Raw genomic sequence first — 25,798 nt, 5'->3', positions numbered from 1 at the left:
ACCAGAAGGATGTTGGGTGGGGCTGCTCGACTAAGGCTGGCTGCCTCTTTTAGTGCTCTCTCTCTCTCTCTCTCTCTCTGTGTGACACATTAAATTGTTTGGAAACTTTGAGGTAAGTAAGGGGGGGGGGGGGGGGGGGGGGGGGGGGGGGGGGGGGGGGGGGGGGGGAGGGGGTTCAAAGATGTGTATTTGTCATAAAGACATCAGAGGTGCCAGAAAACCTTCAACCTACATATTCTCTGAAATGTTTTGAAAATTGAATCTATAAAATAGTTTAAAACTAATAAACGGAACAGCTGCTTTCACCATACAGTACTGACAACTTAAACATGCACACAATTATGTATCGGAATATTTGACTCAAATGTCAACACAACATTAACAGTCATTAAATCTGCAACACTAACTGGAAACAAAGTTTAGCACAAAGAAGGAGAATGAGAAAAGTGGCGAGGTAGTACCTAGTCGGTTCCCAGGGTTGCGCTTGAATAATGTTCTGAGCAGGCCTTGAGCTTCCGGACTAAGAAATTGAGGCATTCCTAATTTAGCTCTTAGAAAAAACAAAATGGACATTATTTATATGAATGAAACACAGTGTTATAGATTTATATTGCTCAATTAATAGCATTTAAGTATTTTTGCTATCACGATCATTCTTATCCGCTTTAATGAAGGACTTGCTAAATTAATAACAGGCTCGGGTATTCTATACCCTGCAAGTGAAAGTTTTGCCATCACTAGATCCACTGCATCATGGATTAATCACCGTAGGAAGTATATTTCATCATTATTTCTATGTGTGTGATTAGTTTTAAGAATATCGTCACAGTGTTAATCATGGTGAATGCATAATACAAATTTGCAGCTGATCTGGAAATGGCTGCAACACTTGACAACCTTCTTTGTCTACAATACCGACAATTTTAATGTCACCTGCAAACCTCCTAATCTCATCCAAATTGTTGATATAGATGACAAAGAACAATAGGCCCAGCACCGACTCCTGACGTTCACCGCTAGTCACAGGCCATGACCATGGAAAAACAACCTTCCCCACCATCATCTACTTCCTTCCATCAAGCCTATTGTGTGTCCAGTTGGTAACCTCTCCCTTGAGCCCATGCAATCTAACCTTCTAGAGCAGGCAACCATGCAACCTTAAAGGCATAACTGAAACCACTACAGATGACATCTCCTGCACTGTCCATCTTAATTACTTTGGCCAAAAAATTGATCAAATTCATGAGACGTTTTTTGTATCTCCCACAAACCTGTACTAACTGTCCAGAACCAATCTGTCTTTCCAAATGTATATCCACTCCCAGAATTCCTTCTAGTATCTTACCTACCACCGGTGTAATAGACAATAGACAATAGGTGCAGGAGGAGACCATTCGGCCCTTCGAGCCAGCACCGCCATTCAATTTGATCATGGCTGATCATCCCCAATCAGTACCCCGTTCCTGCATTCTCCCCATTTCCCCTGACTACGCTATTTTTAAGAGCCCTATCTAGCTCACTCTTGAGAGCATCCAGAGAACCTGCCCTCTGAGGCAGAGAATTCCACAGACACACCACTCTCTGTGAGAAAAAGTGTTTCCTCGTCTCCGTTCTAAATGGCTTACTCGTTATTCTTAAACTGTGGCCCCTGGTTCTGGACTCTCCCAACTTGTTTCCTGCCTCTAGCGTGTCCAAGCCCTTAACAATCTTGTATGTTTCAATGAGATTCCCTCTCATTCTTCTAAACTCCAGAGTGTACAAGCCCAGCTGCTCCATTCTCTCAGCATATGACAGTCCCACCATCCCAGGAATTAACCTTGTAAACCTACGCTGCACTCCCTCAATAGCAAGAATGTCCTTCCTCAAATTAGGGGACCAAAACTGCACACAATACTCCAGGTGTGGTCTCACTAGGGCTCTGTACAACTGCAGAAGGACCTCTTTGCTCCTATACTCGACTCGTCTTGTTATAAATATATGTATGTAAGGCTCACTCATCTAGTTCCCAGGTTTTGAATTGTAACCCTTCTTAAAGAAAGGCACAACATTGGCCAGTCATTAGAGATGTATCCACCTTCATAGACATCCACCACCTAACTTTATCAGGCTTCAGAATGGTCCTTCCATAATCTAGGGTGGTGTCCGATTCCCTCGTTTATTATAATGTTGACCAACCTCAAAACAACCCCATTAGCTTTCCAGAGTTCCCTCATCTTCACCCATTTCTCCACAGGAAAACAGAAGAGACATATTAAATATGAGGACATAATATTCATCGAGGGCATCAAGTGCAAATTCAATCTAAATCAGCAGTGTGGATGTGCATAGAAATTCAAATTGGCAGCTGCTGCCTGAACAATATCGACAAACAAAACTTTATAAAGAGCCGGCTGCAGTGACTGATTTTGAAATTTCATCCACATTGTGTGGTTTGACATAAATATGTAATTTGCTGCTATTTAAGTTTGTTTATAGCACAAGCTGTAATTTTGATCTAGTGTTGCCAGTTTCCCTCCATATGAATTACTCATGACAAATGAACGTGTGAGGCAAAAGGATACAGGGTAAGCGGGGGATGGTGGGGAAATAGCGCAGTCACGATCTGAAACCTCACTGCGTTTCGTTTAGATACAGCGTGGAAACAGGTCCTTCGCCCCACCGAGTCTCCACCAACCAGTGATCACTGGTACACAATTTCCTCCTGATTAAATGTTACTTTGCGTGCTTCGTTGTCACCTTCCCCAGTTAACAACGATCGATTCTACTTCTTCCCCTTTGGCATCTCATTCTCACGCCTTACCCTTCCATATCTGTGTTTCCCTCTCCCCTGATTCAGTCTGAAGCAGGGCCTCGACCCGAAAACGTCGCCCATCCCTTCTCTCCAGAGATGCAGCCTGTCCTGCTGAGTCACTCCAGCATTTTGTGTCTACCTTCGGTGTAAACCAGCATCTGCAGTTCCTTTCTACACAACCTATGAACCTGTACGTCTTTGGAATGTGGGTGGAAACAGGAGGACCCGGAGAGAACCCATGTGGTCACAGGGAGAATGTATAAACTCTGTAGTCGGGATCAAACCCGGGTCTCTGGCGCTGTAAGGCAGCAACTTTACGGCTGCACCACTGTTTTCAAGACTAGAATAAAGGGCCTGTCGCACGTAGCGATTTTTTCAGCGACTGTCGGCATCATTAACTGACGTATCAGGTCACCAGCGCCGTCGCAGGAGCTGCCAGAGCGAGGTTGTAGACAACGACGAACTGCCTTAGGGGCTCCGACACCGGATTTTCTTGCGGTTTACTCCTGGAGTCTTTTCCATGATTGGATATGGCCACAAGGCAGTGGAGGTTTTAAATCAGAGTTTTCCCTCTCCTCCCTCCTCTCCATATCCAGTCTCCGCTGGATTTGGAAAAGTTCAAAATCTTTCGGCGACCCTGACACGTCAGTCAATGACGCTGGCCGTCGCTGAAAACAATCACCAGGTGGGACAGGCCCTTAATGCATTTTGCACAGACCTTCCATTTAGGATTACAAACTTGTAAACTACCAGTAAAACATTCAGAATTGATTAAAGGAATAATTACTCACGGTCAAAGCCAATCTGTACGAACTGCTCATTAAAACCCACATCCTAGACTTGCATTTTAATCTCTCCGTTCTTGTTAAGTGAATTTGGATTGACTTTATTCCGTTACCCAAAACTAGCAAGATCCTGCTCAACGAACTGCAGCACGACAGGCTCCACATTTCCGACAAACTTAATTACCAGCTTTTATTTTAATTGCACCAGGAGCTAATGCCAATATGCCAATACATTATTTCCAAAAAGGTTAGGAAGGGAAGGGAAAATGGTCATTCTATAATTTACTTAATCGAGTTCATAGAGCAACAGAATTAGGCCATTCGGCCCATCGTGTTTGCACCGCCATTCGATCATGGCTGATCTATTTTTCCCTTTCAACCCCATTCTCCTGCCGTCTCCCTGTAATTCTCTATTGTGAAGGACTGAATGAATGGTTATTTAAGGTGGCACGGAGATGCAGTTAATAGAGATGCTGCCTCACAAATCTAGTCGCCTGGCTTCAATCCAGAGATTTCAGTGTGGAGTTTGCACGTTCAGTGTGACCCCATGGGTCTCCTCCATATGCTCTCGATTCCCTCCACATCTCAAGGGCGTGCCGGATGGTCAGTTGTTTGGCTGCTGTAAATTTATGTTAAGTTTTCTTGAGGGGTGGAATGAGGGGAGAATAAAATGGGAATAGTGTCAAAGGATGCTCAGCGGTCAGCATGTATTAAGTGGACTGAATGGCCTGCTTCTGTACCTAATGACTCAAACTACGTACGTCTGCATGCCTGCATGTGTAACATGTTTATGGCATACTTAAAACATATTTCAATGTCATCTTTTACATCTTTTAAATTGCAGGACACAGTCTGCACAGTGGCACAAACGGGTGGAGCTGCTGCCTCACGGCGCCAGAGACCTCAGGCGCTGTCCAAGCGGAGTTTGCACGTGCTGTCTGTGACTGCGTGGGTCTCGTCCAGGTGCAATGATGTAAGTATGCAACTAATGTAAATAGGCGATCGATGCTCAGCGCGGACTCGGTGGGCCGAAGGGCCTGTTTCCATGCTGTATCTCAAAACTAAACAACGCTTAGCAAAGTTAACCGGCATGAAACTCCCGACCCATGAAGCCACTACACACAAAGATAGAACCACCAAACTTACTTGAGTATCATGTTCATAGTTTCATTTCGATCTTTACCTTGGAATGGTAATGTGCCTGTCAGCATCTCAAACTAAAGAGTAAAAGCAAAGTAATTACATTGGCGCCAAAGTTTTACAGGGCTTTGATATTTATAGTGTATATAATTGTTTAATCAGTAATTGTATAATAACCTCTGCTTAAATATTGAATATTGATCACCAGCATGGCATGGATGGATAGATATATACTTATACACATCAATTTGTTAAATTGCAAATACATGGACAAAGAACGGTAGAAACATTAAAAATAAGAAACACTTCATTGGCAGCCTCAAGGTTCTAGCCATATAAAAATGGGATAGAATTCACATCATTTTAATCTCCAAAATTCAGCAAAGCTCTGAAACAGCTTTGACTTTGCCAGAGTGTAACAGTTGGTTTATTAGAGTGTTGCCCAAGCAATCAGGGAAAGCAGGTCATGGGGACCACAGTCAACCAGGAGTTAGTTCTACAGCTGAGGTGCAAACCCTTCACCTCAGCATTAACAATTCCCACGAGTTTAAGTTTATATCCAAAAATTCCACAGAAGTTTAGCCTTCAAAACTTCAGATTCAGATTCAACTTTAATTGTCATTGTCAGTGTACAGTACAGAGACAACGAAATGCAGTTAGCATCTCCCTGGAAGAGCGACATAGAATATGATTTCAATAAATAAATCTATTTACATGTATACAGTCATAGTGTTTTTCCTGTGGGAGGAGTGTCCGGGGGGGGGGGGGGGGGGGGGGTGATTGGCAGTCACCGAGGTACATTGTTGAGTAGTGTGACAGCCGCAGGGAAGAAGCTGTTCCTGGACCTGCTGGTCCGGCAACGGAGAGACCTGTAGCGCCTCCCGGATGGTAGGAGGGTAAACAGTCCATGGTTGGGGTGAGAGCAGTCCTTGGTGATGCTGAGCGCCCTTCGCAGACAACGCTTGCTTTGGACAGACTCAATGGAGGGGAGTGAGGAACCGGTGATGCGTTGGGCAATTTTCACCACCCTCTGCAGTGCTTTCCGGTCGGAGACAGAGCAGTTGCCGTACCATACTGTGATGCAGTTGGTAAGGATGCTCTCGATGGTGCAGCAAAATGTGCGTCAGGACACTTATATAGAACAAACAACATATTATTATTGTTTGTTACACAAAAAAGCTGGAGAAACTCAGCGGGTGCAGCAGCATCTATAGATGCTGCTGCACCCGCTGAGTTTCTCCAGCTTTTTTGTGTAACCTTCGATTCTCCAGCTTCTGCAGTTCCTTCTTAAACACTATTATTATTGTTTGTTTTTTAGCACTATTATGGTTTGTTCACTTTTGAGCTTGCGTGTGTATATAAAGTTCACACACAGAACCTTTTAATCTTGTTTATTATATTGTTTGCAGTGTACTATGTTCACATATTCTGTTGTGCTGCTGCAAGTAAGAATTTCATTGTTCTATCTAGGACATACCGAACATAAAACACTCTTGACATATAAATGGAGTTATTCGGAATACGTATAGTCTTTTTCACTAAGTTCAGCAGCCCCATAGCAGAAGCGTCCAGGTCGCGGGGCTGGAAACTGGAACTATCCTGAGCTAATTCTGCTACCACCATCATCTATGTGATAAGTGATGGCTTCCACTGATTGTCGCTGGAAGCTTGTGTCCTTTTTCAGGACGGACGATGACAGCGATGTCAACATTTGACACATGGAAGATGACATGAAAGAAGACTAAAGGGCCTGTCCCACTTACGCGACTTTTTCGGCAACTGCCGGCACCCGTCATAGGTCGTTGAAGGCCGCCGAACATGTTGAAACATTTTGTCGCGAGCAGAAAGACACCACGGCTCTTTGGGCGACCGAGGAGACGACTCACGGCCATACAGGCGTCACATGTCGCGGGGGATGAAGCCTGTATGGTTGTGAGTGGTCGCCCAAAGAGTCGTTACCTTGTTCTGGTCGCCGCTGGATGTTGAACATGTTGAAAATTTGCGGCGACCTGCTGCGACTATGATGGGTGACGGCAGTCGCCGAAAAAAATGGTGTAAGTGGGACAGGCCCTTAAGTTCAGCAGCAGGCAGAACAATACTAAAGTAAAGCAAAATTGCACACATACCATGAGCACGCCAAATGACCACCAATCTGCACTCTGTGTGTGACCTCTCCTGTTCACTACTTCTGGTGCCATATACTCCACCGTACCACAAAATGAGTATGCCTTCTTTTCTTGGTCAACTGATTCTTTACTTAGCCCAAAATCTATAAACAGAATAATGTCAAAAATGTGAATACGTAAACAATGTTCACCTCTTTAAATGTCACAAATGACTAAACATAAAGTTGTCCACTCTGCATTAGAGAAGTTGATGCTACTTACATTGATTATGATGTGGATGTGGTAATGATGTCTGTCAGGGAAACGCTATACATATTTACTTGTCATTTACTAAAAAAAGACTATATTGCACTTTAACAAGAAAAACATTGCAAGTCACATTGTATCAAGGGTCATTTGGTGAGCAGAAATTAAACAAAAACACAGGAGAACAATACAAAGTACACGGAAGTTTAATTCCATTACATCTTAACCAAAACAATCATTTCTAAATTCAGTTTAGTTTATTGTCACGTGCACCTAGGTACAGTGAAAAGCTTTTGTTAACGTGCTAACCAGTCAGCAGAAAGACAATACATGATTGCAGTTGAGCCATTGAGAGTGTATAGATACATGATAAATGTTGCTGCAGGAGTCGAGATTTGAGAGTGTGGAGTGATTGTAATCTGCTTCCGTTGCCAGCATGGACGCCATCTTGGGAACCATCAGCTCTATTACACGATCACCATTCACCAGGTCTGATTCATGGTGGAGTCTTAGGATTGCTATCCAAGTGTAACACAGCAGGTGTGTTTCACAAGGCAGCACTTCCATTAAGTACTGGTGCAGGGTCTTTGACCTGAGACACTAACTCTGTTTCTAAATTGATTGCTAGTATTATTTCAGATTTTGAGCATCTGCTGTTTTCTGATCAATGCTCATACTTGGATCTGGTTTACGCAGATGCCGTAGTTAGTGCTCGGCTAACACAATGGGCACCAAGGGACAGGTTAATCCTACCACGCTGTTGCAAGCGGGGCATGGTGGTGGCAAGTGTAAGGAACAAAACTGCACATTTGTCCTTTAACGAGGTGGTAGAGAACACTACTCCAACAAGCACAATCAACGACATATCAGTGAATGTCATTCACTCCTGGAAGGAGGTTTCAGGGGATTCAAGAGTGACACTGAAACAAATGTGGATACAAAGTGTTGGAGTAACTCAGCGGGTTAGGCAGCATCTCTGGAGGACATCGACAGATGATGTTATATATGTTATGCTTATCATTCTTTCCTTTCAAATACTGCATCTGCAAACTTCTTGAGTTGAAGGAAAGAGCCTCATTGATTTCACAAGCATGTACATCCATTTTCAGACATCTATTTATACTAGCTTTTGGTATATGGTATCTTTGTAGCCCAGAAAGCGGGACGGGCGAGTTGGCAAGTCTGAGAACGTTCCTAGTTCCTGCTGCTTAACTAGCAATCCAACCAACCAATTTGCAATGCTTAATGTTTAAGCAAGCTAACCTTTTCAAGAACCCATAACAGCCCTAATGATTTAACGTTGATGGTAGTTATACCTCCAGTGTCTATCGGGAGAGCGAGGAAGCCTTGCAGTTCTGAGGAGCAGCAAAATTACTGATATGACAGTAAGCCCCTGTCCCACTTAGGAAACCTGAACGGAAACCTCTGGAGGCTTTGCGCCCCACCCAAGGTTTCCGTGCGGTTCCCGGAGGTTGCAGGTGGTTGCCGGAGGTTGCAGGTAGTGGAAGCAGGTAGGGAGACTGACAAAAACCTCCGGGAACCGCACGGAAACCTTGGGTGGGGCGCAAAGTCTCCAGAGGTTTCCTAAGTGGGACAGGGCAAGCAGTATTATCAAACCAAGGGCGACACAGTGGCACAGAGATAAAGTTGCTGCCTCACAGCACCAGAGACCTCGGTTTGATCCCGACTACAGGTGCTGTCTGTACAGAGTTTGTATGTACTCACTATGACCTGTGTGAGGTTTTCTCCAAGATCTTCGGTTTTCTCCCACACTCCAAACACACACAGGTTTGTACGTTAATTGGCTTGGTATAAATGTAAATTGTCCCGAGTGTGTGTAGGACAGTGGTAACGTGCGGGGATCGCTGGTCGGCGCGGACTCAGTTGGCCCGTTTCCGCACTGTATCTCTAAACTAAACAACAGGACTTCATCAGGGCAATTGGGGCTGGGTCAATGGATGTCACAGCCACTGGGATGGAGCTGGTCACTCGTGGTGTGCAGGGTCTCTCCTTCAAAGGAACTCTGTCGAGACGCAAGAATGGACTCCAAACAGAAATGTTCAGCAGCTCGCTTGTCTTCAACAGCTCTGCTACAACATGCACCCACGATCAGAACTGTTCCCGTCCTAACAAGTGTTTTCCAATAGAAAGAACGCGTTCACGTATCCGCGCTGAATGTATTCAATGTGGACACTGGCCAATTCAAAGGCTGACCACGCTTATTACAGTTGGAGCCAACATCAATTCTGGCAAAGAGCTCGCAGAGACCTCATGATACATATTATTGGCAATTACTTGCCTGGTTATTGTTTCATCAAGCAGATGTTTGAGCACTGTTGCCTCCAAGGCTCGTTAACCATCACGTTTTTTGTCAGCTTATTCTGAGAAATTGATTGCTTTGAGCAATTGCAGGCAGCTGTGGAGGTTTGCCCATTACCACAGGTGCATTGGGTGCAACTGATAAGCTGCATTGGATTTTTATTGCAATAATGTCATATGTTCAAAGTTATACTAGCCAAGCCAGAAATTGTCGGGTAGCATAAACAAAATGCAAGTGGACCAAAAATAAATGGCATGCACAATTTAAAAGATTAACCTAGAACAAGCAACTTGCAAAATATCGTTTTCTGCTTCCTTAAGCCATAACACAATGATTTGACACAGTTTTGACCATCTAATATTCTAATACCCTGATCTTTTCCAAAAATTAATTTAAACTCGGGGGTTCTTCAGTTTTAAAAATCAATATGATCAGGGAGGGAGGGGTTCACTATAAAAAATTGTTGCAACTCTATTCTTTCCTGCTGCTAATTTATGCACTGGAAATTTTAAAAATATTCCTTGCCATCTAAATGGATTGAAAATGAGAGTTTGTCCAATATTTCTTGAGCTGGAGGAAAGCAGTAAAAAAAAAAGGCGATTTTTTAATAATGTATTAAAAAAAAAAAAATCAGATGTTTGGCCTGTTGCCGTCATTTGTTGACAAGTTTGTTAACGGTGTTTCTCCCATTGTTGGCAGATCAATTTCCCTCCTGGGATAAAGAAAGTTCTATTGTGTCGTAACAAATAGAATGCAAATACCTCTAACAATAGGACTAAGCAAAAATCACGGGCGGTTCTTCAACAACATATTTAAAACAACTGGTCACCTTTCAGCTTGTTCATTTAGAGAAACAATTATCTATGTAACTGAAGGTGGACAAAAATACTGGAGAAACTCAGCGGGTCAGGCAGCATCTATTGAGCGAAGGAATAGGCAACGTTTCGGGTCAATCTACGTCGAACGTCAAACAATCTTTGGTATGTCGAACAACCTTTGTTCGAGGCGTACCAGGGCCCTATCCCCAAACTCTACCTCCGCTACACCCAAGTCTGAAGAAGGGTCTCGACCCGAAACGTCGCCTATTTCCTTCGCTCCATAGATGCTGCCTCACCCGCTGAGTTTCTCCAGCATTTTTGTCTACCTTCGATTTTCCAGCATCTGCAGTTCCTTCTTAAACATCTATATAACTGATGCATCGGGTGATGAATGTACCTACCTGTTAACTTGATATGTCCTCCTTCATCAAGTAAAATGCTGAAAGTAAAATTCACAATCTCCAATACATGTACACACATTTGAATAAATATCTAAAACAAATCAGTCTACTCATAATTGTATTTGTAAATAGTTATGAGCTATTGCTCTTAAGGAATATGCAGCAATCTACATTAATATTACTTCAATAAATACAATTAAAATTGCAAACCATAAAATGTTACTATGTAATGGTATGTAATGGTACTATGTAATGGCATTTAATCATGTAATTATTAAAAATGCAGCTTTACTGATTAACTGTGCACAAAGAACATTTATGAAAATGATATTTGCAATATAATTTAAAAAATAATTGGATTTACTTTTCAGGCTTTAGATCTCGGTACACTATTCCCAAGCTGTGTAGGTGATCCAAAGCAAGTGCCAATTCTGCCAGGTAGAATTTGACATCTTCCTCAGTAAACATGACCTAAATGAGAATCTGTATTGTTTTTATCAGTTTCTACCACATTACAACATTAAACTGCACTTCAATTAACACAAGAGCAATAGTTTCAACTAAGAATGGATTTGATTCCCACCCCCCCCCCCCCCCCCACACACACACACACTATATATTTCTGCAAATTCATAATGTGATTGGCGATAGCTACAGCACAAATATTTGCAGCCTCCACAACTAAGGGAGGATGGAAATGAAAGTAGAAATAGGACTTTTACACGGATGTCTAATTTAGTTTTGTGATACAGCATAGAAACAGGCCCTTCGGCCCACTGGGTCCACGCCGACCAGCGATCCCCGCACACTCACACTATCCTACACCCACTAGGGACAATTTGTTACATTTACCAAGCCAATTAACATACAAAGCTGCACGTCTTTGGAGTGTGGGAGCAAACCGAAGATCTCGGGAAAAACCCACGCAGATTACGGGGAGGACCTGCAAACTCCGTACAGGCAGCACCAGTAGTCAGGATCGAACCCGGGATTCCAGCGCTGCATTCGCTGTAATGCAGCAACACTACCGTCGCCCCCACCGTGACCGTCCCGTTGCTGGGACTTGAGGGACTGAGCTGTAGGGAGAGGTTGAAGAGGCGAGGACTTTATTCCTTGGAGTACAGGAGGATGAAAGGGTGACCGTATAGGTATATACGATCATGAGGGGAATAGACAGGGTGAATGCATAGAACCTTTTACCTAGAGTAGTGGAATCAAGAACCAGAGGACAGACGTTTACGGTGAGAGTGAAAGATTTAATAGGAACCCGAGGGGCAGGTTTTTCACACGGAGGACGGTGGGTACATGGAATGTACTGCCAGGGGAAGGAGTTGAGGAAGGTACGATAAGAAACATTTGGAGAGGTAGATGGATATGAAAGGTTTCGAGGGGAATTGTAATATAATGGAACTGCAGGTGCTGGTTTATACCAAAGACAGACACAAAATGCTGGAGTAACTCAGCAGTGTCACCCGTTTTGAGGTGAAACTTTCTTTAGATTCAAGAAGTCTGTAGAAGGATCTCAACCCAAAACATCACCTATCCATGTTCTCCAGAGATGCTGCCCAACCCACTGAGTTACTTCAGTATTTTGTGTCTATGCAAGGTTTGGAGGGATATGGACCAAACGCGAGCAGGTGGGACTAGAGTAGAGAGGGCGTCTACTCTACTAAATTGGCATGGGCAACTTGGGCCAAAGGGCCAGCTTCCATGCTGTAGGACTCTTAAGACAAACGAAAACGTTATATTTTTCACTGGCGCAAAAAGAAAAAAAACATTCTTAGCAGGAAAGAATTCTGAAATCTCACCTCTTTGGACAAACGTGTAAATACATCTCCTCCTCTGAGGAAATCTAAAATCAGATAAAGTTTCCCTTCAGTCTGAAAGGCTGAAATAAAAATGAGTAATTTGAGTGAGATTAAAAAGCCAGGTTTATTTTAGAGATACAGCACGGGAGCCTCTTGTTCACTGTGTGAAAATACTTTTGCATGGCCCACACACCATATTTTGCCACAGTTTTCAAAGAAAGAGTCCAAAATCGGGTCCATATGCTGGAACTACTGTATGCCCCCGATCCAGCTGAGGTACATGGATAGGGCACGATTGGAGGAAGATGGACCAAACACAGATAGGTGGCACTAGTGTAGCTGGGACATGTTGGCTTATACAATTCTTTCAACTGAAAACATTGATTAACGGGTTCTCTGGATACTTTCACGAGAGAGCTAGATATGGCTCTTAAAAATAGCGGAGTCAGGGGATATGGGGAGAAGGCAGGGGGGGGGGGGGGGGGGGGGGGGGGGGTACTGATTGTGGATGATCAGCCATGATCACATTGAATGGTGGTGCTGGCTCAAAGGGCCGAATGGCCTACTCCTGCACCCATCGTGTATTGTCTATTATTGTGTAGGAAGAAACTGCAGATGCTGATTTTCACCAAAGATAGACACAATATGCTGGAGTAACTCAGCGATCAGGCAGTATCTCAGGATAGAAGGAATGGGTGATTTTTCGGGTCGAGGCCCTTCAGACCGGGTCTGAAACGCAAATTATTACTGATGACAGCAAAATCTCAGCCAGGTTGGTGTTATGTCCAAAATACAACAAACACCAACGTAAAATTATTTAACTGAAAGCAAGATATAAAGGTAGAACATTAATTTGATACTTGCCATAGTGTAATTTAACTATAAATGGATGATTTACTTCCACGAGAATATCCCGTTCCATTTTAGTTCTGACACGATCCCGAACTGAAAATGAATAATATAGATTTGATTGTCAATAACTGCACGTATTCATTAAGTAGCAAAAACACTTGACACATAGTGAACATTTGACTTTTTTGAACTGCAGTGCCTTGTGTAAAGGGCTCTGCAACATGCCAAAGTCCCAACTCTATGTTGAACTAAAACTGTCAGAGATGCGTTAGGAGAAAATAGCCAAGTTGTGTTGATTAATTCTTATTATCTTCTCCATGGATTGTCACCTTGTCGTGGTGGGGAAGTTTGTGTGGTCCTGAGATCCTGAGAGCGAAGCCGTCTGGAGCTATGCTCCTGGTAGGGCCACCCATGGCGGTAAGGTCGAGGGGGAGGTCTCTGACAAAGAGCAATCCAACCAAGACCTCAACGGTGGAACAGGCAGAGGACGATGGCTGACCTTAGTGGAGCGTCACAACGGCTGGGAAGGCGGATGAAGGCAGCAGCAGAAAAGGGTCTCCGGTCGTCTTGGACTCCATGCCACTGGATCCTGACCCAGATCTGTCAAGGACCGTGGGGTGGCTGTCTGTGCACCAGTCTCCCCACGTTAAACAAAGTCACGCACAGGCATCCTCCATGAGAGGACAGTCATACTCGTTTCGAGTGACCGCCGATGATGATGAATTCTTATTATTGAATGACTGGTGCCTCACCACCTTGGTTCTACACTTCAAGCTGCCTCAGAAAGTCAACAACTTGTCCCACCCCAGTCATTCTTTCTTCTCCCGCTCCCATCGGGGAAAAGGTACAGAAAACTGAAAACACGCACCACCACCACCAGACTGAGAAACAGCTTCTTCCCCTTTTGTTGGACTTCTGCACAGTCTATCCATAAGCTCGGGTACTGTTTGATTCACCTCTATCCCATTGCAGACACTGGACTTTGTCTGCAGAACTGTTGTGCTCAAATACTGACTACTGCATGTCATAATTTTATGATAAGTAGCTAAACCTAGTGAGGGAGAAAAAGCATCTGGAAATGTTAAACTATTCGCAGCAAGGAATATGTCTGAAATTGGTGTTTTTCACAGAAATAAATTATGCTGCAATAGATAAAAATGTTAATATAATTATCATTATAAATTAAATATCAACTTGAACATTGCAAACATGGTGATCTGCTGCTCTTTGCAATCTTAATCCATCTACAAAATAGGCAAGCAATTAACTGAGAAAAGGAAAGAATGGCGACTTGCCTTTCAGAGTGGCTTTCTTCAGCACTTTCATTGCGTACAGTTGTTCAGCATCAGGACCAACCATCTTTCTAACCAAGAAGACCTCATTATAAAGAAATAGTACAGACAATATGTTAGAAATCTGCTGAAATTAAATATTCAAAACACGACAGGCAAAATGACCAGAAGTGGGTGGATTAGTTAAAATAGGAATTACTGTAATTACTAACACAGTGCACGAGCTAGTCACCAAATTCTTCACCTCAAGAGTCAAGAGTCAAGAGTCAATTTAATTGTCATTTGGACCCCTGGAGGTCCAAACGAAATGCCGTTTCTGCAGCCATACATTACACACAAATAGACCCCAGACACAACATAATTACATTTTACATAAACATCCATCACATAGCTGTGATGGAAGGCCAAAAAAAACTTCTCTCTACACTGCACTCTCCCCCCCCCCGATGTCAGAGTCAAAGTCAAAGCCCCCGGCTGGCGATGGCGATTGTCCCGCGGCCATTGAAGCCACGCCGGGTGGTGCGAGGTCGCACACCGGGTCTTGGTGTTGGAGCCCCCGGTGTGCGCTCGCAAAGTCCCGCGGCCATTCCAGCCGCGCGGGGCGGTGTAGTCAGGCCCCGCTCCAGGAGCTCTTCAACCCCGCAACACGGGCGGGAGAATTCGCCGTTGCAGGAGCCCCGAAAAGCGGTCTCCCTCCAGGGATCCGTGGGCTCCTGGTGCCGCCGTCCGCAGACCCGCAGTAGCAGCCTTCGCATCAGCAGCAGCAGCAAAGGTCGGGTCTCCAGTGCAGGGAGAGATTCAAAAGTTCCCCCCCCCCCCCCCCACCCCACCCCCATCCCCCCCCACACACACACCCCAACATAAAATAACAAAAACTACATAAAAACACAGACAAAAAATAATAAAACGCGGACAGGCTGCAGAGGCCGCTGCTGGCCAGAGCCGCGCCGTCTACCGGATCTGTTTTTAGTTTAGAGAAACAGGTCGGAAATGGGCCCTTTGGCCCACCGAGTCCGCACCGACCAGTGATCACCGCACCGACCAGTGATCACCTCACCGACCAGTGATCACCGCACCGACCAGTGATCACCGCACCGCACCGACCAGTGATCACCGCACCGACCAGTGATCACCGCACCGACCAGTGATCACCGCACCGCACCGACCAGTGATCACCGCACCGACCAGTGATCACCGCACCGCACCGACCAGTGATCACCGCACCGACCAGTGATCAGTGATCACCGCACCGACCAGTGATCACCGCACCGACCAGTGATCACCGCACCGACCAGTGATCACCGCACCGACCAGTGATCACCGCAGTGATCACCGACCACCAGTGATCACCGCACCGACCAGTGATCACCGCACCGCACCGACCAGTGATCACCGCACCGACCAGTGATCACCGCACCGCACCGACCAGTGATCACCGCACCGACCAGTGATCACCGCACCGACCAGTGATCACCGCACCGACCAGTGATCACCGCACCGACCAGTGATCACCGCACCGACCAGTGATCACCGCACCGACCAGTGATCACCGCACCGACCAGTGATCACCGCACCGCACCGACCAGTGATCACCGCACCGACCAGTGATCACCGCACCGACCAGTGATCACCGCACCGACCAGTGATCACCGCACCGCACCGACCAGTGATCACCGCACCGACCAGTGATCACCGCACCGACCAGTGATCACCGCACCGACCAGTGATCACCGCACCGCACCGACCAGTGATCACCGCACCGACCAGTGATCACCGCACCGCACCGACCAGTGATCACCGCACCGACCAGTGATCACCGCACCGACCAGTGATCACCGCACCGACCAGTGATCACCGCACCGACCAGTGATCACCGCACCGACCAGTGATCACCGCACCGCACGCGACCGACCAGTGATCACCGCACCGACCAGTGATCACCGCACCGACCAGTGATCACCGCACCGCACCGACCAGTGATCACCGCACCGACCAGTGATCACCGCACCGACCAGTGATCACCGCACCGACCAGTGATCACCGCACCGACCAGTGATCACCGCACCGCACCGACCAGTGATCACCGCACCGACCAGTGATCACCGCACCGCACCGACCAGTGATCACCGCACCGACCAGTGATCACCGCACCGACCAGTGATCACCGCACCGACCAGTGATCACCGCACCGACCAGTGATCACCGCACCGACCACCGATCACCGCACCGCACCGACCAGTGATCACCGCACCGCACCGACCAGTGATCACCGCACCGACCAGTGATCACCGCACCGACCAGTGATCACCCGCACCGACCAGTGATCACCGCACCGACCAGTGATCACCGCACCGACCAATGCACCGCACCGACCAGTGATCACCGCACCGACCAGTGATCACCGCACCGACCAGTGATCACCGCACCGACCAGTGATCACCGCACCGACCAGTGATCACCGCACCGACCAGTGATCACCGCACCGACCAGTGATCACCGCACCGACCAGTGATCACCGCACCGACCAGTGATCACCGCACCGCACCGACCAGTGTGATCACCGCACCGCACCGACCAGTGATCACCGCACCACCGACCAGTGATCACCGCACCGCACCGACCAGTGATCACCGCACCGACCAGTGATCACCGCACCGACCAGTGATCACCGCACCGCACCGACCAGTGATCACCGCACCGACCAGTGATCACCGCACCGACCAGTGATCACACACCGCACCGACCAATGATCACCGCACCGACCAGTGATCACCGCACCGACCAGTGATCACCGCACCGACCAATGATCACCGCACCGACCAGTGATCACCGCACCGCACCGACCAGTGATCACCGCACCGACCAATGATCACCGCACCGACCAGTGATCACCGCACCGACCAGTGATCACCGCATCACCGCACCGACCAGTGATCACCGCACCGACCAGTGATCACCGCACCGACCAGTGATCACCGCACCGACCAATGATCACCGCACCGACCAATGATCACCGCACCGCACCGACCAGTGATCACCGCACCGACCAGTGATCACCGCACCGACCAATGATCACCGCACCGACCAGTGATCACCGCACCGACCAGTGATCACCGCACCGACCAGTGATCACCGCACCGACCAGTGATCACCGCACCGACCAGTGATCACCGCACCGACCAGTGATCCACCGCACCGACCAGTGATCACCGCACCGACCAGTGATCACCGCACCGCACCGACCAATGATCACCGCACCGACCAGTGACCGCACACCGCACCGACCAGTGATCACCGCACCGACCAATGATCACCGCGCACACCGACCAGTGATCACCGCACCGCACCGACCAGTGATCACCGCACCGACCAGTGATCACCGCACCGACCAATGATCACCGCACCGACCAATGATCACCGCACCGACCAGTGATCACCGCACCGCACCGACCAGTGATCACCGCACCGACCAGTGATCACCGCACCGACCAGTGATCACCGCACCGACCAGTGATCACCGCGCACCGACCAGTGATCACCGCACCGCACCGACCAGTGATCACCGCACCGACCAGTGATCACCGCACCGACCATGATCACCGCACCGACCAATGATCACCGCACCGACCAGTGATCACCGCACCGCACCGACCAGTGATCACCGCACCGACCATGATCACCGCACCGACCAGTGATCACCGCACCGACCAATGATCACCGCACCGACCAATGATCACCGCACCGACCAGTGATCACCGCACCGACCAGTGATCACCGCACCGACCAGTGATCACCGCACCGACCAGTGATCACCGCACCGACCAGTGATCACCGCACCGACCGTGATCACCGCAACCGACCAGTGATCACCGCACCGACCAGTGATCACCGCACCGACCAGTGATCACCGCACCGACCAGTGATCACCGCACCGACCAGTGATCACCGCACCGACCAGTGTGATCACCGCACCGACCAGTGATCACCGCACCGACCAGTGATCACCGCACCGCACCGACCAGTGATCATCACCGCACCGACCAGTGATCACCGCACCGCACCGACCAGTGATCACCGCACCGACCGTGATCACCGCACCGACCAGTGATCACCGCACCGCACCGACCAGTGATCACCGCACCGACCAGTGATCACCGACCGACCAGTGATCACCGCACCGACCAGTGATCACCGCACCGACCAGTGATCACCGCCGCACCGACCAGTGATCACCGCACCGACCAGTGATCACCGCACCGACCGCACCGACCAGTGATCACCGCACCGACCAGTGATCACACCGCACCGACCAGTGATCACCGCACCGACCAGTGATCACCCGCACCGCACCGACCAGTGATCACCGCACCGACCAGTGATCACCGCACCGACCAGTGATCACCACACCGCACCGACCAGTGATCACCGCACCGCACCGACCAGTGATCACCGCACCGACCAGTGATCACCGCACCGACCAGTGATCACCGCACCGACCAGTGATCACCGCACCGCACCGACCAGTGATCACCGCACCGACCAGTGATCACCGCACCGACCAGTGATCACCGCACCGACCAGTGATCACCGCACCGACCAGTGATCACCGCACCGACCAGATCACCGATCACCGCACCGCACCGACCAATGATCACCGCACCGACCAGTGATCACCGCACCGACCAGTGATCACCGCACCGACCAATGATCACCGCACCGACCAGTGATCACCGCACCGCACCGACCAGTGATCACCGCACCGACCAGTGATCACCGCACCGACCAGTGATCACCGCACCGACCAGTGATCACCGCACCGACCAGTGATCACCACCGCACCGACCAGTGATCACCGCACCGACCAATGATCACCGCACCGACCACCGACCAGTGATCACCCGCACCGACCAGTGATCACCGCACCGACCAATGATCACCGCACCGACCAGTGATCACCGCATCACCGACCAGTGATCACCGCACCGACCAATGATCACCGCACCGACCAGTGATCACCGCACCGACCGACCATGATCACCGCACCGCACCGACCATGATCACCGCACCGACGACCAGTGATCACCGCACCGACCATGATCACCGCACCGACCACCAGTGATCACCGCACCGACCAGTGATCACCGCACCGACCAATGATCACCGCACCGCACCGACCAGTGATCACCGCGCACGACCAGTGATCACCGCACCGACCAATGATCACCGCACCCGACCCGACCAATGATCACCGCACCGACCAGTGATCACCGCACCGCACCGACCAGTGATCACCGCACCGACCAGTGATCACCACCGACCAGTGATCACCGCACCGACCAGTGATCACCGCACCGACCAATGATCACCGCACCGACCCGACCAGTGATCACCGCACCGACCAGTGATGATCACCGCACCGACCAGTGATCACCGCACCGACCAGTGATCACCGCACCGACCAGTGATCACCGCACCGACCAGTGATCACCGCACCGACCAATGATCACCGCACCGACCAATGATCACCGCACCGACCAATGATCACCGCACCGACCAATGATCACCGCACCGACCAATGATCACCGCACCGACCAATGATCACCCACCGACCAATGATCACCGCACCGACCAATGATCACCGCACCGACCAGTGATCACCGCACCGACCAGTGATCACCGCACCGCACCGAGTGATCACCGCACCGACCAATGATCACCCGCACCGACCAATGATCACCGCACCTACCAGTGATCACCGCACCGACCAGTGATCACCGCACCGACCAGTGATCACCGCACCGACCAGTGATCACCGCACCGACCAGTGATCACCGCACCGACCAGTGATCACCGCACCGACCAGTGATAACACCATCCAACACTAGGGACAATTTTTACGTTTATTCAATTCAATTCAACTTTATTGTCATTGCACAGATACAAGTATGGGTATAACAAAATGCAGTTTAGCGTCAGTCCGTAGTAATAGTGCAATATAGAAATAAAAAATACAGAATAAGCAAACAATGTGGACGGAGAGACTGGAGAAATCTATCGGCGGGACTCCGAGTTCAGCAGTGTGATAATGTTGTTGTAGAAGCTGTAGAAGCTTAAGTGGGCCAATTAACCTACCTGCACGTCTTTGGAGTGTGGGAGGAAATTAGAAGTTCTCGGAGCAAACCCACGTAGGTCACGGAGAGAACATGCAAACTCCGTACAGATAGCACCCATGGTCAGGATCGAACCCGGGACTGTCACTGTTACCTCTGTAAGACAGCAACTCTACCACTATGCCACCGCGCCGCCCAATGCTTAACTTTCTTGAAGCCTTTTAACCCTTCATTTTCCTTGAATTTTATTTACATATTTCTAGCACACACAGTCTTAAAAGTTTCTACTGAATCGCCAGCATGAATAATTTTCTTGTATGCTTATAGTTTGCAACACAGTAGGGGAGTGGATAGGTTTTGCTTTCTAAGCTTATGAGATGGTACCACATAATACAGCCCCTGACAAAGGTCAATACAGGTGGAGTTTGGGAACAAATAGCACAATAGATTGCAAATAGACACAAAAAGCAGAAGTAACTCAGCCGGTCAGACAGCATCTCTGGAGAAAAGGGAATAGATGGCGTTTCAGGTCGAGACTCCCTCTTCGGATGAGTCTCGCCCCGAAACAACACCTATTATTTTTCTCCAGAGATGCTGTCTAACCTGCTGAGTTACTTCAGCTTTTTGGGTCCATCTTCGGTTTAAACCAGCATCTACAGTTCCTTGTGTTGGAAAGAACTACCAGATTGCGATCCATTGTGTCAGAAGGAACTGTAAATAGACACAAAATGCTGGAGTAACTCAGCAGGACAGGCAGCATCTCTGGAGAGAAGGAATGGGTGACGTTTCGGGTCGAGACTCTTCTGAAGAAGTCTGAAGAAGGGTCAAGTCTGAAGAAGGGTCTCGGCCCGAAACGTCACCCATTCCTTCTCTCCAGAGATGCTGCCTGTCCTGCTGAGTTACTCCAGCATTTTGTGTCTATTTACAGTTCCTTCTGACACAATGGATCGCAATCTGGCGACAAGTTCTTGCTACACATTAGATATATAACAATAAGCATACAATGAACCATCACTTATCCTAAATAAACCAAGTCAAGTCAAGTCAAGTCAAGTCAAGTCACTTACACATAAAGTGCAGTGAAATGAATTTGCCAGCAACGGTACTATAAAAAAAAGAACACACAATACACAATAAAAGATTTAACACAAACATCCACCACAACATTCATCACTGTGGTGGAAGGCACAAAGTTTGGTCAGACCAAACCAGACCATGGCAATGCCAAAGACAAAGTACATAGGACAACCACAGTAGTGTAAAGCCCGCCAGGGCACCATGCAGAAGTAGGTTATGCAGGATGGTTGAAGAAGCCGATGATTGATGGAGAATTGATCCGCAAACTGGAAGTAGCAACAACACAGTACCGATGCAGCAACACTATTAAGGAGCACATTAAAATAGGCTTATACATTTAAAACATTTTAGTATTTCTTTAAGCTTCCTCTCATTTGTTCCACAATCGTAAAGAGTAAACGTTAATAGAAATGACTAAAATGGGCAAGTAATTTAAATTTTTATTTAACAAATGGAGTGGACTTTCTGTTATCGATCCAATGCTCCTAAATCCACACCAACACTAACCTTTCCAAAAGATCCCTGACCAAGGACCTTCAACAATTCAAACTGTGTGGGATCAGCTCTCTCACATCCTTCCTTCACATGGTGTGTGATTGCAATCTCCTTGAATCTTCCTTCCTCCTGAAGAAACAAAGTTTGGAACAACATTGAACCTAGGAAGAGGCAGGAACTATATTTGCACAAAATATCTTGCAAAACCAAGAGATGGAATATGTTATTTGGTTCATGTAAAGAACGCTTTGAAAGGCCAGTACATATTATTCAGGAACAAAACAAGTTTAGTTTAGATATTCAGCCTGGAAATGGGCCCTTCAGCCCACCGAGTCCAGAACCACCCACCCGCACACACCCACCCCCACCTATGCTAGCCCACTCTCTCCTCCACTCCATACACACCAGGAACAATCTACAGAGACCAATCAACCTACAAACCTGCATATCTTTGGGATGTGGGTAGAAACCAGAGCACCCAAAGGGTACCAACATTATCACAGGAGAACGTGCAAACTCCGTACAGACAGCACCCGAGGTCGCCATCAACTCCAGGTCTCTGGTGCTGAGAGGCAGCAACTCTACCCGCTGCGCCATTGTGCTGATAAACAACTAAGCTGGCAAGAACCATATTTTCGCAAAAAAATCCTAACCCTAATGCAAAATCAAGAGATGGAAGGTGCTATTTGTTAGTATCTGTGGACTGTCTCCTTGTCGTGGTGGAGAAGCTTGTGTGCTCCTGAGATCGATGCCGTCTGGAGCTATGCTCCTGGTAGGGCCACCCATGGCGATATGGTCGAGGAGGAGGTCTCTGACAAAGAGCAATCCAACCAAGACCTCAACAGTGGAACAGGCGAAGGACGATGGCTGACCTTAGTGGAGCGTCACGACGGCTGGGAAGACGGATGAAGGCTGCAGCAGAGAAGGGTCTCCGATCGTCTTGGACTCCAAGCCACTGGATCCTGACCCAGATCTGTCAAGGACCGTGGAGTGGCTGTCTGTGCACCAGTCTCCCCACGTTAAACAAAGTCATGCACAGGCGTCCTCCATGAGAGGACAGTCATACTCGTTTCGAGTGACCGCTGACGATGAATACTTAAAGGCAGGAACATTTCAGCAAGTTCATAAGAATGAAATAAAAAATTGCTGCTCTTGATCGGTCTCCATCAGCACCTAATTCCAATGTCCCCACAGTCACTAATTATGAAACTAATTGTTCAAGACCATACGGTAGTTGTTCCCCTCCATAACACGTATACCGTTTTGGATACAGTTAATGGGGGGGATGAGAACAACAGCAGCCATGTACGTGGCACTACAACTGGATCTGATACAGAGCAGGGAAAAGAGCTACTGAGATAAGAGACTCAATAGTTAGAGGGGAAGACGCGAGCTAGAATGGCTGCAAATGAGACACGAGGATAGTGCGTTGCTTCCCAAGATGTCTGTCAGTGAATGAAGGAAATTCTCCAAATGGGAGGGTGAACAGCCAGATGTCATTGTACACATTGGTATTAATGACACCGATAGAAAAAGACCGTGTGAATATAGAGAGTTGGACTGGACATTAAAACGCAGGGCCACCAGGGAAGTAATCGACCCATGATTTCAGGCTTCACATGTTAATCGATTGCTGGAACCTTGAACAAAAAAAAAACAATCTGCTGGAGGACCTCACCGGGTCAGGCAGCATCTGTGGAGGGAGAAGACTACTTTTTTCTTTGGGACTTCTTCAGACCGATGAAGAAAAGATCCAACTTGAAGTGTTGTCGTCTACCCATTCCCTCCACAGATGCTGCTGCTCGAGTTCCTCCAGCAGTTTTGTTTTTTGCTCAGAATGTAAAGACTGTTATCTTTGACACCGAGGTCCCTCTGTGAAGAAGAGTACATTGTGCATAGACAATCAGATGTAACTGTGTGAATAGCCGGGGACTGGCAGTAAGAAATAGAGTGTCATGCACAATTTGTTCTTGTGTTCCTATGGCTCACTTTTGGCAACGCCATTCAATTTTAACCAAAACAATGCTAATGTACCCCACTAAAATTAATCAACTTGACATTGTGAAAGACAGCAAGACCAATGACACTCTAACGATTAATGACATGTGGGAACATATTTTTCTTATCATTTGGATCAATACCCTAACATTAACTAACCCAGATTTAGTTGACATCCACAGCAAGACTTCTACAATATTAGAGATGCATTTATTTGGATGAGGGCCAATCTGTTCGTTTAAGTGGCAGATTTCATGAAGAGAAATAGGACTTATCAATCCTCTGTATCCTGCCCAACATTTATCCTTCAATTCTTTGAGATGTTGTGAAAGGAATACAGAGGCCACTGTTTAACTATAAATCTTTTTTTGCTACAATCAACTCATTTCAAATAAATTTCCTGGAGCAGACTGAAGAGCACCACAGTGGTAGAGCTGCTGCCTCACAGCGCCAGAGACCCGGGTTCCATCCTGACCATGGGTGCTGTCAGTACGGTGTTTGTATGTTCTCCCCGTGACCATGTGGGTTTAATCCGGGTGCTCCGGTTTCCTCCCACACTCCAAAGACATACAGGTTTGTCGGTTAATTAAAACTGTAAATTGTCCCTAGTGTGTAGGGCAGTGCTATTGTACGAGGTGACGGTCTGATTATATATTAACCAATTTAAAACAGTTTGGTGACTTAACTGATGTACCGTTATTTGTAGACACAAGGAATTCCAGATGCTGGTTTACAAACAAAAACACAAAGTGCTGGAGTAACTCAGCGGGTCAGGCAGAATCTCTGGAGGACATGGATGGGTGATGAGTTACTCCAGCACTTTTGGTTATTTGTACTTTTGCCTTTTGTTAGAATAAACTCTACGGTGGGCCCCGGTGCTTTTCCAAGCAAAGTATCAGTTACTCAGAATGTGAATGCAGAACCTAACAGAAACAAATGTGCATGCCAGATCTACAAAGAAAATGTGGTCTCGACCGGAAATATCGCCAATTCCTTTTCTCCATAGATGCTGCCTCACCCGCTGAGTTACTGCAGCATTTTGTGTCTACCTGTGGTTATATAATGGTATACACTATGCACTATGCCGACTACTAAATAAATCAGATGGAACAAATAGAGACGTCCAGAAATGGATTCATGACTCAAGGCTGGAAATAAAAGCACAAATGCCCACATTACAGCCCACTGCAAGATTGAATCATACATGCAGTTAATAACAGACTATTTCTGTCACAAGGAAACAATACTTTCACGATATTTTTCTCATGGATATAATGGAAGCAACCAGAATTTGAAATTTCTTTTTTCTCAATGACCCCAAGGGGTGACTAACGCTACCAAGATAGAATCTCAAATAAATAAAAAACATTCAGCGCAATTGATCTATGTTGGTGCTTGTGTTCCGTTCAAGCTTTCAGCCACCTCACTTAATATAAGCCTATTGGGCTGTGGGCAGAGCATCAAAAATGTGTCTAAAAATAGGATTTTGTGACCCAAGTCCTATATGATGCAACCATTCCAACACCACCGACATCTAGG

At 47.5% G+C, this 25,798-nt stretch overlaps 1 protein-coding gene across 3 annotated transcripts in view; it reads right to left on the bottom strand.

Annotated features, from left to right (window-relative positions):
• Positions 1-25,798, bottom strand: part of rps6kal (ribosomal protein S6 kinase a, like) — an 89,904-nt gene that overhangs the window by 20,822 nt on the left and 43,284 nt on the right. For all 3 annotated transcript variants that reach the window (XM_055643492.1, XM_055643489.1, XM_055643490.1), the window contains exons 3-11: positions 22,274-22,390; positions 14,583-14,664; positions 13,300-13,380; positions 12,436-12,515; positions 10,992-11,098; positions 10,628-10,665; positions 6,843-6,985; positions 4,723-4,793; positions 462-550 (exon numbers count right to left, since the gene is read on the bottom strand). In XM_055643492.1, the coding sequence (XP_055499467.1) occupies positions 462-550; positions 4,723-4,793; positions 6,843-6,985; positions 10,628-10,665; positions 10,992-11,098; positions 12,436-12,515; positions 13,300-13,380; positions 14,583-14,664; positions 22,274-22,390 (808 nt within the window). The remainder of the gene's footprint in view (positions 1-461; positions 551-4,722; positions 4,794-6,842; positions 6,986-10,627; positions 10,666-10,991; positions 11,099-12,435; positions 12,516-13,299; positions 13,381-14,582; positions 14,665-22,273; positions 22,391-25,798) is intronic.

The sequence above is a fragment of the Leucoraja erinacea genome, chromosome 12, assembly GCF_028641065.1.
Source record: "Leucoraja erinacea ecotype New England chromosome 12, Leri_hhj_1, whole genome shotgun sequence".
In the NCBI taxonomy this organism is placed as follows: domain Eukaryota; kingdom Metazoa; phylum Chordata; class Chondrichthyes; order Rajiformes; family Rajidae; genus Leucoraja; species Leucoraja erinaceus.
Note: the sequence above shows the minus strand (reverse complement) of the source record. Positions and strands in the feature narration are given on the sequence as shown.